Below are 16,743 nucleotides of genomic sequence, written 5' to 3'. Positions count from 1 at the left end.
CTGGAAGGTTGGAAGGTGCTCCCAGTGCTGCAGGGGCTGTGCCCAGGCTCCCTGGGGCATTCCCAGCTCCTGCTGTTGCTCCCAGGGCTGTGGCCACCAGCCAAACCATCTTAAGCTGTTGTCTCAAAGCCACTTGAAGAGAAGCCAAGGAAGATGGCTTATCTCCCCTGGGTGGGCTGGAGGGGGGGCTGTGCTCAGAGCTTGTCCCCATGTGCTTGTCCCCGTGGCCTGAGTGGACCTGCAGGGGTCACAGGGTGTCACCACCTGACAGGGAAGGTGACAGAGGAATGGGAGAGCTTGGTGTTCTCCTCCCTGCACCTGCCAGTCTTGAGTGGGTTTTATTTTTCCTCTTTTCTACCTCTCTTGGCTTGGCCCAGTGTGGTCTGAAGGTCTGCCAGGCTCCTGGGATGTGTGGGCTGGGTTTGGACTTCATGGAATATCTCCAGTTGGAAGAGACCCCTAGGGATCATCGAATCCAATTGTCTGCTCTTCACAGGAGCACCTAGAACTGAATGCCATGCCTGAGAGTGCTCTCCAGGCACCCCTGAACTCTGGCAGGTCGTGTTGTACCTCCCTGCTTGTCCGGGGAGGTGACTTTGCCATCAGGATTTCCCTCCTTGCATTTCTGCATTGTGCACACGGGGAGTTGTGGCAGGATTCCTCCATCCCTGGCTCCACAGTTCCAGCTTTCAGGAGGTGCAGAGCCAGCAGGTATTTCCCACAGGCTGCACTGAGCAGCTGAAGTGCTTCCTGCACTGATTTATCTGGGAATGTTTCACCCGGGCTCATTGACTGTGAGGATGAAGAGCAACAGCTTCCTCCCCCACTTACTTGGGAAGCTGGGAGAGCTGGGCTGCTCCTGCCTGGATTCACCTGGCTGAGAATGTCTTGGGTTCTTTACAAACCTCTTATCTCAGACTGTCCCTCAGGAATCCCCCAGTTCCTCCTGCTCACTCCGTTGGGAGCTCTTCCAGCCGAGCCCAGGGGAATGTTTGGTCATGGTGGTGGCACCTGGATCTTCACTTGGTTCTTGTGTTGGTTCCACTTGTCCAGGTGGGGAGAAAACACTTCTGAAAACGTTACCTGCTGGATAAATTTATATTTTGTTGTGTAATAGCTCTTAACTGGGAAGAAGCACCCAGAAACCCACATCTTTAGGGTCAGTTTTATGGGATGTGAGGCCCTGGCACAGGTGTCAGAGCAGCTGTGGCTGCCCCTGGATTCCTGGCAGTGCCCAGGCCAGGCTGGACAGGGCTGGAGCAGCCTGGGACAGTGGGAGGTGTCCCTGCCATGGCAGGGGTGGCACTGGGTGGAATTTCGGGTCCCTCCAACCCAAACCAGTCTGGGATTTGAGGATTCTGAGTCACTTTACCACTTAAGGTTTTACTTTCCTAAAGTGATGTGAACTAAAATCAAAAGAGTTTTATTTTCAGTTCTACACTGAATAGTTCTTTATTTATTCCCTTCTTTTTCCCCTTTTGGAAGGGAGTTGCTGTGTCCAAGGGCACCTCAGTGTGGCCCTGGACACTGCAGCCACCCCTGGGATAAGAAAGTGAATTATTCTCTAAGGAAACCACCACACCATGCCTGATAATGCTGCAGGGACACCTGGAATATCTTTATTGCTCTTTCTTTCATGAAATCTCAGCTTTTGTTTTCTAACCAAAGCCTTGTTTTCCAGGCACCCTTGAATGTGTTTGTTATCAGGAGCACGGAAATGTAAATACAATGGTGGTTGGGCTGCAGCAGCTCCTCCCTTCCTCCCCCTGCCTTCCTGCATGCACTTGGGAAGGGGGGAGCTGCTCTTCTGCATTAATTCATTCAGAAAGGACTGTTCTTGCCCCTGCTGCCACCTCATCAGATTTCAGGGAGAGACAATTCTCCCCTTGAGACCGAGAACTCACACAAGGCCTCGTGCTGTGGCTCCTCTTGGCATTTCCCCAAGCTCCTGCCTACCAGCACATCCCATTTTTTAACTAGATAAGCCACACAGGCGCTGTTCTACTTGAACTAAGACTGCATTCTTCTCCTTGCAACATTTGAGCTCATTTCCTAGAAGAAAAACTCAAAAAACTGGAGCCTTCACCGACCTGAGTCTCACAGGCTGAACTTCGCAGGCGGTTTTGAGAGTTTTGCCCAAGTGAGGTTGTGCTGGATGTGCTTGGTCACTGGGAGCTAATGTTGGTTGATCTCTCAGTCAGCAGGAATTTTGTCATTAAAAGCAGGTCAGGACAGCAGAAAGGCTCCAATGTAGAATTTGTTCTTTGGCCTCACCCGGGAGGAATTGGGCTCAGCTGTTGGATGTGAGCAGTCGCTTGGCCTCGCTCTGTGCCTGTCATCTGCTTTTTTTACTGACTCTGTCATGGACTTTGTGTGGCAGCAACAACTTTCTGGGCACTTATTTCTCCTCAGTTAGCAGGCCTTGCTTGCCTCAGGTGCCACAGCAGATGTGTGGTGTGTCTGTGCCACGCTGGGCTGTCCCTGGTCACTGCCCAGGAGTCCAGTGCTGCTCCTCTGGCCCTGGGCCAGCTGTGGGGCTGAAGCAGCTCAAGAAAAATCCCTGGGATCCTCTCTAAGAATAAACATCACGTGAGAGCAGGAGTGTCCCCCTGCCTGGGCAGAATTAAGTGTCCTGCTGGGAGGCAATAACAGCAGCAGCAGCTTCAGGGCTGGGCTGGCATCCCCTGGCTGCAGGGATGAGCTGCCCTGCACCTGAGCATGGCAGGTGCTTGCAGAGCCTGCTGGCTTTGTCAGTGAGCAATCTCTGAGTCCCTTTTGAAGGAGGTGGGGATGTACCTGCTGCCCTGTGGTCCAGCAGAGCTCCCTCTGGATGAAGTGCTGCTGGATGTGCCGCTGAACGCGTTTTCAGGCGCTTCCCTGGAGCTGTGGCTTTGTCCCTGCCCTGGGCAGCACAGGAGCTGCAGGGCTGCTGGAGGAGCGTGCTGCTGCTGCCTCGTGGCTCCTGCTCTGGGCAGCTGAGCTAATTCATGTTCCCAGGAATTCCCTGGTTGGAGAAGGTCCCTCTCTGCACTAATGCTGGAGCTGTGAATTGTCCCTCAGAGCACCCCGAGTTCTCCCCTGGGGAGGTTTGGGGTGACTCACTGCACCTTTCCCTGCCTCACACCCCGTTCTGAAGCTCAGTTGTCCTTCTGCCTGTCCTTGGGAGCTGCAGCACCACCACCAGGAGTGCCCCTCTCCCTGGGATCACAGGTTTTGCTTCCCAAATTTCCAACAAATCCTTCCCTGAGCTGTTGTAGCCAAAGGTTCAGCTCTGCTTGCAGAGGGGCCCAGGTGTGATCAGGGCTTTTAAAGGTAAAGGCTTTGGGCCCCCAGGAGGCTCCCCACTTGGGGGAGACTTTCTAGTCTTAGTTTTGTGTTAGGAAAAGAAGATGTGTAGGATGTTTTTCTGTTTTTGGTCTCTTAGTTTATTATTTTCTAATTAAAAACTTGGTATTGTCTGTACTGGATTTAGTACTTAGAGAAACTAGCACTAAAATGGTTGAGGAATGTACAGTCTTATGGTTCTTTATAATAACTTTGTTCAATTAACTTTAGAAATGTACTTTATTTTCATTTTTCTACCAATACTCATCCTCTTCATCTACGTAACTAAAAATTGTGGTAAATCTCCTTTAATCACTTTGTATTACCAACTCTACAGAAAATAGAATAGATGAAGAAGGAGAAGCACCTCAGGCCACCACTTTGTCCTCCACCTTAACTCCATACTAAAATATACTAAAACACCCTAAACCCTAAATTTCTCACCTCAGTGATACATTACACTAATCTCTATTATCTTTCTTACACTTTTGTAATTTCTAGTTTATCTAGAAATCCTAGAAGCCTTCTCCATAAGCGAGAGTCCGAGTCAGTGTTTTTCTGGGGGTCAGAGCAATCAGAGAAATATCCCCCTTGCCCTAAGTTCTCTCAGGCTCCTACCTTGGTTTAAAAGGATTTCAGAGTTTTGCCTTTCTCACCTGTGTGTAGGCACAAATATCCCTGCTTAGAACTAATTCCTATTAACGTGGAATATGGTTAATCTCCGTTACATCAGTAGTGGAGCTGCCCCAAGATGAACACAGCCCATACGTGGGATTGCCAAAGGTGGTGCAAAAAGCCCTTGCTGAGCATGTTCTGGTGGCACACCAGTGTGCAGAGGCTGGCTGGGATATCCCAAACAGGATACCCTGTCCTCAGCAGGGTCAGGAACAGGGATATTCCAGAGCTGGGCTTAACAGAGTCAGGAACAGAGTCAGGAACAGGGGTATCCCAGAGCTGGGCTTAACAGAGCCAGGAACAGAGTCAGGAAGAGAGTCAGGAACAGGGGTATCCCAGAGCTGGCCTTAACAGAGTCAGGAACAGGGATATCCCAGAGCAGTCAGGAACAGGCTCCACAGCTTGGAGCCTTCCTGGTGTATTCTGCTCCCACCCAAAATGTGCTTAAGAATTTTAATTCTCCATGAATTTCTGAGCCTGAGTGGCCTCTCCAGAAAAGGAGGGAATTTGGTTCCTGGCTTGAAAATCCCCCTGGATGGAGTGGGGAGGTGCTCGTGCATGGTCCCTGGGCATGTCCCCGTGGAGCAGGAGCAGGTCCCTGGGCACGTCCCCATGGAGCAGGAGCAGGTCCAAAGCGTGGTCACAGAGCCAGGCACTAACAGAGCATTTGCTCTGCCCTCAAAGCCTCCCGACAGCTTTGTTGTGGTTTCCAAAGGGCAGCCCCTGCCCTCTGCAGCAGCCCAGCTGCTTCCATTTCCAGTTCCATTTCCAGTTCCATTTCCAGTTCCATTTCCAGGTTCTCTGGGGGCATTTCTGGGAGTTTGCAAAGCCACGCTCCTCAGAGGCAGCTGATGAGCCCCTGCAGTCCCTCACTTGCTCTAGCCAAGGTCTTGCAGAATTTGAAAATAGCTAAAACTCATTTCTTGGTATAGAAATGCTTTGGTTCATTCCTCCAAAGCTTTTTTTACCTTCCAGTAGTGTTTGAGAGCTTTAAAATATTGTTTTCTCCTGACAAATCCCCTTGAAAAAGCATTGCCAGGTTTGCTGTCCCACTGCTCTGGAACACCAAGCTGGTGCTGAGTTGCCATGAATGAAAACAATTCTGCACTCAACTTTCTCATGTGGAAGCTTCCAGCCCTGTGTCCTGATGGGCAGGTTCTGGTGCTCTGTAATTAAGCTGTCAGGAGAAGGGCTTATTTTAATTAAAAGTGAAGCAGCTGCTCTGGTACAGTCATTGACACAACTGGAATTGTTCTGTGCAGGGAAAGGAGTGGAGCCTGTGTGGGGTGGAGTGCTGGAAGCAGAGATGGTGTCCAGCCTGTGCCTGGTCCCCAGCTTAATTCAGAATTCATCCTCTCTGGCCTTGCTTTCCCTCCTACGCTCTCAGATGGGTATACACAGATATTTATATATTATTATAGATGCAGAAGGCAAAACTGGGAGTTGATGGGCTTGCACAGTGGTACTGAAACTGTATTTAGGTCAGTCTAAACCTCTAAATTTTTTTCTCAAGCATGACTTGAACTCATTCTCATCTCTGGGTTTGTCCTTCCAGTGTTGGTGCTGTACAGTTTTCATCCCATCTTGGAAATGAACACCCAGATTCTCACGTGAGAACAAAATCCATTATTCTGGGAGGCGTGTACGTGAGATAGATGTGAATAAGATGAATTCAGAGGAGCTGGCACAGGGGCTGAGGTGAACTTTTGTAGTGGAACTTGTCCTTTTTGTGCTCCCAGCTGTGGTGCCCAGGCTGTGGCAGTGAGGTGGTGCTGCAGGGGGAAGGAGGAGGAGGCGAAGGTGAGAACTGCTGCTGATGCACTCTGCCAGGGATGTGCCATCTCTGCCAGGGGAAGGATCCCTGTGGGCACAGCCAGGCTGCCCTCGTGCTGGGGGTTTGCCCTGGGGGAGGTGGGATCCAGCTCCTCCCTGCCCGGGGCTATTAAAGGAAAGCAGCTGACAGGAGCAGCTGCTGGGGCTGCGGCTCAGCCCAGCATCCTCCAGAGAAAGTGCTTTGCAAACAGCCTTTCCTCCCCTGCCCCCACTTCTCCTTCCCTGTGCCAGGAGAGGCCAGGAGCCTCTTCCCCCATGATTGATGAAACTCTCCTTTTTTGGTGCTGCCTGTCCCGGGAAGCAGCACACGAAATCCCCTCTGCTGCAGGGCTCCGGGGGCTGCCTTTATACAGCTGCTCGCTTGGGAGCTAAAGCTTCCAGGGCTGGGCAGAAGGTGGGCAGACTCTCTTTTTTCCTTAGATAAATATTTGATTTTTGGAGTCCTTTTTAGGCCTCTTACTTCAGTGCTGGTAGGCCTGTGCAGAGCTCGACACTTGAAAGTCCCTCACAGTTATTATCTATGAACTCATCTTCCATGTGGCTTTTTTGAAGGCCAGCCAAGAGCATTAATCCCCACCTTCTAGAGTCCCTAATCCCTGCTGGGGCTTAGAGGAAAGTTATTCTTGTCCTCCCAGTGAAGCTGCTCTGGCAGAGCATCTCTCTCTGTAACTTAAGGCAAGATTATTAATGTGACTTTTTATCAGCGTGGAAAGGGTGCAGCTCAGGATGGAGCAATCCAGCTTGGACAGTCTTACCCCATCCTGGTGGCACTGAGGCTGCCCAAAGGGAGGGAATCTGCAGGAGGGTGCTGTGCTCTTATCTCAGCCATAATTACCCCTAGTAAAAGGCTCTTTGAAGGCATGGGTACGTGCCACGGACCTTTTTTTGGGAATGGGTGCAGCTGAAGGGGACTCAGGGCTGCATGTGGGTGCTGGGGTGATTCTTTGCAGTTGTATCACTCTTCTCTGCTCAGCCTGACATTCCTAAAGCCTCCCAGCTCTGCTTTTCATCCAGTTGTGGCTGTGCTGGCCTGCAGCCCTCTCCCCACGTGAGCCTCCCCCTTCCCACCATCCCTCCTCAAGGCTGCTCTGGCTCCAGGAACGCTCTGGGCTGCTCCAGGTGGGCTTCCTTCAGGTTCTCCTTGCAGGGATTCGGACAGGAGGGCAGCTGGAGCAATGTTACCTTCCCTATTGTCAGTGTGGTGCTTTGGCAGCTCTGATGGTCAGTGTGGTGTCAGTGGAGGCTTTGGGAGGTGGCTCGGGGCCCTGGCTGGGCTCAGGAGCTGAGGAGGGGCTGAGCTGCCTCTCCAGCGCTGCCTCTCCAGCGCTGCCTTCCACTGGGAAGTTGCAAAACCCCCCTCAGGCTTTTGGGCAAGTGCAGAGCAATTGCAGTGTAATTCCCAGGAATGTGGCAGGGCTGCTCTCCTGGGTGTCTGGAGTTTTGTGTCTGAGTTCCTGGGCAGAGTGTGGCTCTCCAGAGCCTGAGAGAGCAGGAGTTGCTGTGGAGTGCCCTGATAGCACAGGCTGGTGCTCAGTGTCCTCACCCTGGGCAGAGGGGAAGGGGCCAGGAGGGGACTGAGGGAAAAGCTGCAGGCAGAGTCTGGAAGGAGAGTTTGCAGCTGGACTGAGATCAAACTGTGCCATGGAAATGTTCCAGAGGCCTGGCTGGGAGCTGCTGGCCCTGGCACAGGGTGCCCAGAGCAGCTGGGGCTGCCCCTGGATCCCTGGCACTGCCCAAGGACAGGGCTTGGAGCAGCCTGGGATGGTGGAAGGTGTCCCTGCCATGGCAGGGGTGGCACTGGGTGATCTTTAGGATCCCTCCAAGCCAAACCATCCTCTGATAGCATTCCATGACACAGGTACCTGCACACACACGGGGGTGTGTGTGTGTATTCAGACACGCTCAAACAGGAATTCTCCCCGGTTCTCTTGCATTTGGATATTCCTTCTGCCTTGATCTTTGACACAGATCTCACTCCAGCTAATTACTTCTGTTTTGCATGAGTGCAGAATGTAGACTTTATTTTTAAACTGCTTTTACTGAGTTGAAAATAATGTTAATCAGGAACATGTAATATTCATGTTACCCACCACTGGAATTCCTCGAAGTCCTGAAGTACTGGTATTTATTTCTCTGTTCCCTTTCCTCTGCCAATAACAGCCCTGGCCACAGTGTGGTCTCCTTTGTGTGGAGACCTGGAACCTTCCATCACACCTGGCAATGATGGCATCAGTCCTCTCCAGGCAGCTGTGCTGTGAGAGAGGGAAACTCTTGTAGTTGAGACAGAGGCAATACAAAGCAACACACTCCATTTCCAGAAGGCTTCCAACCCTTTTTATTACAGCATGTGCAGTTTTTATGGGTGCTGGGAGCTTTTCCTTCCTCCAGTGCCTGGATTGTGTGACATTCCCATTCCTGGGAGATGCACTCTGCAGTTTCACAGAGTCTGTCACAGACTCCCATCCTTTGACTGACACCCCCATATCAACCACACCACAGTTGAACTCCAGTAGCCTTGAGTCATCCTGGTTGCTGTTGCCTCCCCTGGGTGCCCTTCTGGTCCTGCACGTTGTAGTTGAGACAGAGACAATACAAAGCAACACACTCCATTTCCAGAAGGCTTCCAACCCTTTTTATTACAGCATGTGCAGTTTTTATGGGTGCTGGGAGCTTTTCCTTCCTCCAGTGCCTGGATTGTGTGACATTCCCATTCCTGGGAGATGCACTCTGCAGTTTCACAGAGTCTGTCACAGACTCCCATCCTTTGACTGACACCCCCATATCAACCACACCACAGTTGAACTCCAGTAGCCTTGAGTCATCCTGGTTGCTGTTGCCTCCCCTGGGTGCCCTTCTGGTCCTGCACTTCCCTTGAAGTCCCTGTACTTGAAAGAAAAAATGTTCCTTTTTTTTTTTTGTTGAATCAAATACAGATAATTTTAGTATGAATGAATATCCACATTTAAAAAGAGCAGGTGGGAGCTGCTTTGGCAAAGCTGGGAAATGCTGGTCTGGCAGCCTTCAGGCCACCTTCAGTAATGGCTTTGAGCTGACAGTGAGTAGGAGCTCCACATATAGAGAGAGCAGCTTGTTTTACAACTTGCCTTTGGCTGGAGTGGGATTTCTGCCTGCTTGTCCTTGGAGACTTCATCATTCCATGAAATTGAAGCTCTCCAAGCCACGAGTGGCTGCGAGGCAGGGAGAAAATAGAAGTTTCCTCAAATCTCCAGAAATGGAGAGAATCTTTTTAACATTCCCAGCGAGGCAGGAATGCTGGAGTTGTCTGCTGCCTGCCTCTGCTAATTCATGTGGCATCTGAATAATTGATGATGGGGAAGGCACAGCTCAATGGCTTTATCAGTGCTTTCCTAAGGGAAATGAGCTGATGAGAATGTTCCTGATCATGGAGCAGAAATCATCATTAAGGACTCGGATGCAGCAAATTGGGTTTATTTGCAGTACCAATAACAGCAAAAACAATGCTTGAAACAGAGAAATGGCTCAGAATCCCTAAGGAATGAAACCCTCCAATTGATGGACTCCCTTGAGGAGCCTCAGATTTCCCCGTGGTGGAAGGCCCAGGTGGGAGAGGTTGTTCCTGACCCCAGAAGTGGAAGGAGGGAGATGCCAGACGTGGAGGAAGCAATCAGGGCTGAAATTCTGCCTCAGCTTTGGGGTCATGCTGAGACTTCATTAAACCCATCTGAAGTGAGAACTTAAAACTTCCTGTTTACTGTCTGCTGTGTGGCCATACAGGGATTGTGGAAGTGACTGAGGTCTGCATGAAGCCTTCAGAGCTATTTCATGGTTACAGCCCTGGAATCCCAGACTGCTTTGGGCTGGAAAGAACCTCAAGGATCATCCAGTGCCACCCCTGCCATGGCAGGGACACTTCCACTGTGCCAGGCTGCTCCAAGCCCTGTCCAGCCTGGCCTTGGGCACTGCCAGGGATCCAGGGGCAGCCACAGCTGCTCTGGGAATTCCATCCCAGCCCCTCCCCACCCTCCCAGCCAGGAATTCCCAGTTCCCAATGTCCCATCCATCCCTGCCCTCTGGCAGTGGGAGCCATTCCCTGTGTCCTGTCCCTCCATCCCTGTCCCCAGTCCCTCTCCAGCTCTCCTGGAGCCCCTTAAGGCCCTGCAAGGGAGAATCTGGGATTCCTGAGTGCTGTCTCCTGTTGTCCTTGTGTTCCCTTGTGCAGGCAATAGTAGGAACTGTTTTCCCTTTACTTGTGCATTTCTGGCTTTTCTGTAGCAGCCTGGAGGCTCTGGGGCTGACTGAATTTATTCTGAGAAATTAAAGTGAGCCAGAAGTCTCGGGGAGTTTGTGCTGGGAAGGGAAACAACTCTGCAAGTGCTTTGTCTGTTTTAGGAGTCCGAGCTTAAAATCATCAAATGCCCCAAACCTGCCCCCTTTGTATCCAAACCTGCTCTCTTTGTCCCCAAATGTGCCTCCTCTGCTCCTGCCTCATCTCTTGTCTCTCACACAGGAGGGCAGCAGTCATTTAAACCTATAAATAATAGCTGGAAAATCCCTTGCTGTATTTCTGGGTTGTCTGAAGGAGAAGGTGGCTCTGTGACTCTCCCTGAAATCCTCATTTGCTGGAATTCCAAACGTGCACTAGAAATCAGGAATATTTGATGTGCTGCCTCCCTGTCTGCCCTCCCAGGAGCTCTGAGGAAGCTGCCAGCTCATTCTGGTCTCAGCAGCACCTCCAAGCTGAAGTTTGGTTTGATTTTGCTGTGGAAATATCTGGAATCTCCTAATTAATCCTGGTTTGATGATGCCATTGGGTGCTTGGGCTGGTGCAGCAGGTCTGGAGCATCCCAAAAACTGGAGACCTTCCCTCTGCCAGGGGTGGCACCTGCCCATCAGGGACTCCTTGGGGAGCTGATTCCTGGATAGAATTCTGGGATCCAGGTCACCCTTTCTGAGGCTGGTTTTTCCAGCAGTTGAGCTGAGTGTGATTTTAAGCGTTGGGAAGATTTTATTAAAGATCTCTCAGCCTCCATCTCTCTGCCTCTAAGAAGCTTCTGGTGATCTGTGGGATTTCCTGTGACTCCAGAAACAGCCACAAAGCAGAGCTCTTGCTGTGTTTCACTTTAAAACAATAAATAAGTGAATCCCATTGGTTTAGACTGTGCCAAAATATAAAAAATGCACAGATTGGGTCCCAGATTTTTGTGCCCAGCCAGGGAATGTGAGGAACGTCAGCGGCCCAGGCGGTCGCTGTGTCCTCTCCTCTGGGAGGATGGATGCAGAAATCTTTCCATGGATTCCAGGGCTCTGGGAGGAGGATGACTCTGCAGATCTCTGCTCTCCTGTTTCCTCACGCCTCAGCAGCCACGGCTGAGTGCTCCCAACAGCTCCAGCTAAGAAAAGCAACCTGACTTACCCAGGAGAAATGGGAATTATGACCGAGCTGTCCCTGTTCCTCCCAGCCAGGCATTTAATTCGGGATGGAGTTAGGAGCTAATTTTAAAGGAGCAAGTGGGTCTGATGGAATAATGGATGTGCTTCTCATAAATCTGGGCATCAGGGTCTCCTTTAAACCAGCAAAAGTGAGGAGGTGTTCCTTCCCTGTTCCTCCTGGATGGGAGCAGGTTTCTCTTCCCTCTGGCAGGAAGGTGCTGGGCCAGGGGCTGGGCCCAGCCTGTTTGGAGCAGGATGGAGCCATGGATGGAGCCTGGCAGGGCTCTGGGGCTGGAATGCTGTGTCACTGTCACTGCAGGGCTGTCAGTGAGGCCTCAGGTTTAGCTTTTCTATTTTCAGATTCTGTGCTGCTTTAGTGTGTGGGTCTGAGCTTCACATCAGGGCATGGTGAGCTCTGTGCACAGAGCAGGGAGACAAAACAATTCCTGCTCCAGCTGGGCACCAAGGACAAATGATCCAAATCTCAGCCCAAGAGCACAAACCCCGTGGGCTGGAGAGAGAAAAACAAGCAGGATGGGAGTGCAGGGGCTGAGCTGGAATTGGACAATGAACTGCAATGTGCACATGGAGCAGAGCTGATCCCAGGGAGAGACCCCGGGAGCGCTCGTGCATTTTGGGACCATTTGGGTTCATCCTGGGTGCAGCCCTGGCTGGGCTCTTGTGCTGCCCAAGGTGCATCCATGGAGGAGATCCTTGGAATCAATCCCTGCTTTATTCTGGAACTCTGTCCAGCCTGTGTTCTAGGTCAGCCTGCACAAGGCATCTTCAGGTCCCTGGGTGTGCTCCTGTGGGAAAACCAAAACCAGCATTCCCTGTGCCAGGAGTGCCAGGGAGGTCAGGCAGTGTTCCACACTGAGTGTGGTTGTGTTTGGACACTTTACAGGCTTTCAGGTTTGGGTTTTTGGGCAGCATCCCTGTGCCAGCCCTCCTCTTTCTCTGACTTCAGACAAGAACACAAAATCTGGGTCAGACTGATCATAACTTGAAATTCCAAGCCTGTGCGTGCCCGGAGGCAGGAACACAACAGAGCAAGCAGGGAAGCTGCAAAATGGAAGCTCAAAGTTGAGGAAAGAAATTCTGCTCTTCCCTGGATGGGAAGCTGGAGGCTGTGGCTCGTGCAGGCTTTGGTTTGCCTCCTTTTCCAGGGGGTGGTGGATCTGGGAAGGTGTTCCAGGGGGTCATTTGAAGTAAATCCTGGGTGAGGAAGTTGCTGAGGAGAAGTTCTCGACACCCTGAGAAGTTTTTGATGCTCCAGCATCCCTGGCAGTGTCCCAGGCCAGGCTGGACAGGCCTGGCAGCACCCTGGGACAGTGGAAGGTGTCCCTGCCCATGGCAGGGGTGGCACTGGATGGGGTTCCATGTCCTTCCCAATCCAAACCAGTCTGGGACACTTCCAGGGATGGGGCAGCTGGGATTAAAATCCATTGAAGAGCTGGAGCTCTTTGGAGCAAGACACCAGGATGGAGGGTAAGGGGTTAAAATAACCCTGCTGAATCATTCAGATTAGCTGAGGAGAGATGGATTTTATTCATCCCAACAAACAGGTTACTCACTGAGTAAGTACACAGAGATTCTGAGCTGGAGAAGAGCAGATGGAGCAAACCCTGGGTGTAACAGATCAGCTGTGCCTGGAACAGGGGAGATCTAAACAACCTCCTGTGTAAAAATAACGTGTGAGTTGAAGGAATAGGAGGGCTTTGCTTTGGGGTGATTTGAAGGTTTCCTGGAATGTGTGGCTGCAGGAAAGCCCTTCTCCTTGCCTGTGCTGTCACTGTGGCAGGGCTGTTCTGCTCCTTCCACACCTTTCCTTGGAGCACACTCCTCCCTTTGCTCTTGTCAGGCAGGGCTGGGCTGTCCTTGGAGGCTGTCCTGGCTACAAACCTGCAGTCACGTTGGTGTCACCCATGGCTGCTCCACTCCCTCTGCTGATTAACAGCCACGAGGACCTGGGCAGCTGAAGAATGTTTCACAATCCCTGGGGCTGGAAAAGCCCTCCCAGCCCACAGAGTCCCAGCTGTGCCCCATCCTCACCTTGTCCCCAGCTCAGAGCTCTGAGTGCCACCTCCAGGTGTTCCTGGACACCTCCAGGGATGGGCAGGTGAGTGCCACCTCCAGGTGTTCCTGGACACCTCCAGGGATGGGCACTCCAAACCTCCCTGAGGTTCAGTGAGTTCCCTGAATAAAGAGCCCGACCACCTTTCCAGGAAGGAATTTCAGTGCATTCTTAAACCTCTGCCTTCAGAAATCTCTGTCACTCCTCAGTTGTTCTCTTTCATCCCAAGGTTGATGCCAGAATTCATCTTCCCTGTGCTCTGTTGATGTCTGATTTCAGAGCTGTGGAGGCAGGGGATTGAGGTGCATCTTGCTGAGGATTCTTTAATGCTTCCCAGGCAGCTGTGTTCTGTATGGGTGGAAATGGGGTGGGAAGCATCTGTCTCTCTAAGCTGCTCAACACATGAATATGCTCCAGGATTTGCTCTCTACCCTTGGGCACAATCCCTGCAATATCCTCATTTTCCTCTTGCCTTAGTTAGCAGACAGGCCCCGGGAATCTGGGAATTTGGCTGCTGTAACACCAGAGAGGGAAAAGGAGCAATTCCCAGGGGTTGTGGCTGTCCTTGGAGGCCACCTGGGCTGAGGGATCCCTGCAGTCTGTGCCAGGTGCTCCTGTGTGTCTGGAACACCAGTGCTGTATTTTAAATGGCTTTTCTTAGGTACACTGGTTTATTTTTATGCCTCATTTCTACACTCCCTATTTAGCTAAATATGGACAAGGAAATGTCCTGCTGATAAGGCTGCATAGCCTCATTATTGTTTTTCCCTATAAAGTAGATCACTCCAGTGTCCTAGTTCCTGTGCAGACCTGAGCTAGCAGCACTGTCAGTGCCACAAGCCCCCCAAATGCCACATATTTTATGGCAGCTCTTCCACAGGACAGGGGGAAACAGCTTCCAGCTGGGCCAGAGGAGGTTTAGGTTGGATATTGGGAAAATTCCTTCCCCAAAAAGGCTGTCCAGCCCTGGCACAGCTCCCCTGGGCAGTGCTGGAGTCCCCATCGGTGAAGAGATTAAAAAACCCTGTGGATGTGGCACTTGGGGACATGGGTTGGTGGTGGCCTTGGCAGTGCTGGGGGAATGGCTGGGCTGGGTGGGCTCAGGGGACTTTTCCAGCCTCAGTCACTCTGTGCTCATGATGCAGCTTGTTGGGAAATGTAAATATTGTTTTTCCTTCTGATGCTAAATGACATTTTCAGAAGATGATTAAATGTTCATCGCTGCACATGGAGGCTCAGTGACCTAAAGCCATCAGTTCACTTGTGAGCTGAAAACAAAGGAGGATGTGCCTGAACAACTGACTTTGTCTGAGCCCCATTTGTTCCTTGAAGGAGCCTGGTCAGTGCAGGGATTAAACTTCTGGAAGTGCCTTCCCTGCCTGGTGCTCCCTACAGGGTGATGCAGCCAGTTGTGTGCACATCTGGATGATGGTTTGTCTTAAAATAGTCAGGAACTCTGAAAGAAACCTTTTTGATAAACCTCTTTCATTTAAATATAATTTTTAAAATTTTTTTAACTGACCATAATTCATTCAACTGTGACCCTGCACGGTGGGTGAAGAGCTCCAAACTTTTCACCTCTGGATTTCCAAGCTGTGATTCAGGGCTTTATCTAAACCACCAAGAACTGCACTTGCTGCCTGGAGTGTGGTCTGCCTGCAAGCCTGACCTTCCATTGTTCAAAGAATGGAAAAGAAGAGCTTGAACTGAATTATTTTCCATAATAGACTTGCCAGGAAGGACAGAAACACCACTGTCAGTGGGACCCCATTGTTCCCAAGGAATGTGAGGCTGGAGCCTGTAGGTATGTGCTGGCCCTGCAGTGCTGACACAGAATTTCCCGGAGTTCAAGGAGTAGGAGCCTTTGTTTTTTGGGAACAAGAGGATCTGTGTTCTGCCTCCCCATGGAAGGCAGCAGGCCTGGGCTGCTGCACAGTGGCCACTTGGGTCACCCCTCCTGACCCAGCACAACAAGTGTCCCTTGTGTTCCTGTGGCTGCAGCTCTGTGTCAGCAGCTCCTGGTTTTCCTAAGGAGAGGCTGGAGCTGGGCTGGGAGAGCTGGGAATGTTCACCTGGACGAGGGGAAATGCAGGGAGAGCTCAGAGCCCCTTCAGGACCTCCAGAGAGCTGGAGAGGGACAGGGGACAAAGCCTTTCTGAACATTCCAACAGCTTTTGTTGGCTCGTGTTCCCAAGGATGGCTTCAAAAGGCTGAAAAGTGAAAAAGTAAAGAATTGGTGATGGGCGTGTGTTGTGCCAACCCGAAGGCTGGAGGTGACTCAGTTCAGGTGTATTTTTTCAGCTTGGTGCCAGGAATAAATTGAACACAGAGATGCAAATCAGGGAGGGATAACTGGTGATTACTTCTCCTCTGTTTCCAGTTCATAGCTGTGGATATAATGCCTACGTGTGCACTTTGCTGTATTTTTTTCATGTGAACATTATTAAAACGTCACTTTCCCTCCCAAATCCCAAGGCTGGAGGGGGTTTGCTGGGATTAGCAAGGTTTGCTGAGGACATGGATGTGCTGCAGGACCCTCTGGGAGGGATCAGGAGCAGCACTGAAGTATACATCAGAGATTATGTAAAATCCTAATCTCCATAGGGGAGGCTGGGTGGAGTCAAGCCCAGCACTAAATTCCCTTGCGTCATTTGTGTTTGTGCTGCTGAGGGGTGTCATTAACTCCAGATCTGGGGCAGGCCAATGTCACACCACGGCTGCCCTGCCCAGGTGCTGGGGGTTACTCTTTACCTTTGTTATTCAAGCTTCTGATGAGAGACCCCATGAAATGTCACATCCACGAGGCTAAACCCGCTTTAGATGATCCCAGTTTATTTCTGATCCATTGGGGGGGTTTAGAACCATCTGGGAATCACTGAGCACTGCAGAGATGTTTGGTGTGAAGGCACAGGGGACATGGGGGGTTAGAACCATCTGGGAATCACTGAGCACTGCAGAGATGTTTGGTGTGAAGGCACAGGGGACATGGGGGGTTAGAAACATCTGGGAATCACTGAGCACTGCCCAAACGTTTGGTGTACAGGCACAGGGGACGTGCCTGATGTCTGATGGAGCTCTCTCTGTGTCCCTGGGCGGGTTGCAGGTGCTCAGGCATGGCTGACCTGGACCACACCCTGAGCCTGGCCGACGCTCTGACGGAGCCGCCGCCCGACGTGGAGCCGGAGGTGAAGAGGGACTTCATCGCCTCGCTGGAGGCCGAGAAGTTCGACGACGTGGTGGGGGAGACCGTGGACAAGACAGACTACGTGCCCCTGCTGGATGACGAGGACGAGGCCAGGCCTGGCGGCCAGGAGCCCAAAAGCAAAGGCCACGTGGACGGAATTGCCGTGGAACGTAAGTGTCCCGAGTGTCCCAAAACTGGCACATTGCAAAAGCCAAGACTGAGGTCGAGCCCTGTTTGTTGT

The 16,743-nt window shown here is 51.4% G+C and overlaps 1 protein-coding gene across 2 annotated transcripts in view; it reads left to right on the top strand.

Moving 5' to 3' along the window:
- Nucleotides 1-16,743, top strand: part of LOC121357170 (microtubule-associated protein 4-like) — a 61,430-nt gene that overhangs the window by 30,240 nt on the left and 14,447 nt on the right. For both annotated transcript variants that reach the window (XM_041474230.1, XM_041474229.1), the window contains exon 3: nucleotides 16,422-16,672. In XM_041474230.1, coding sequence (XP_041330164.1) covers nucleotides 16,432-16,672 — 241 coding nt within the window. In that variant the 5' untranslated portion in view covers nucleotides 16,422-16,431. The remainder of the gene's footprint in view (nucleotides 1-16,421; nucleotides 16,673-16,743) is intronic.

The sequence above is a fragment of the Pyrgilauda ruficollis genome, unplaced genomic scaffold (genome assembly GCF_017590135.1).
Source record: "Pyrgilauda ruficollis isolate IOZ18807 unplaced genomic scaffold, ASM1759013v1 scaffold319, whole genome shotgun sequence".
NCBI classification, from domain to species: Eukaryota; Metazoa; Chordata; class Aves; order Passeriformes; family Passeridae; genus Pyrgilauda; species Pyrgilauda ruficollis.
This window is presented reverse-complemented; position numbering and strand designations above follow the sequence as displayed.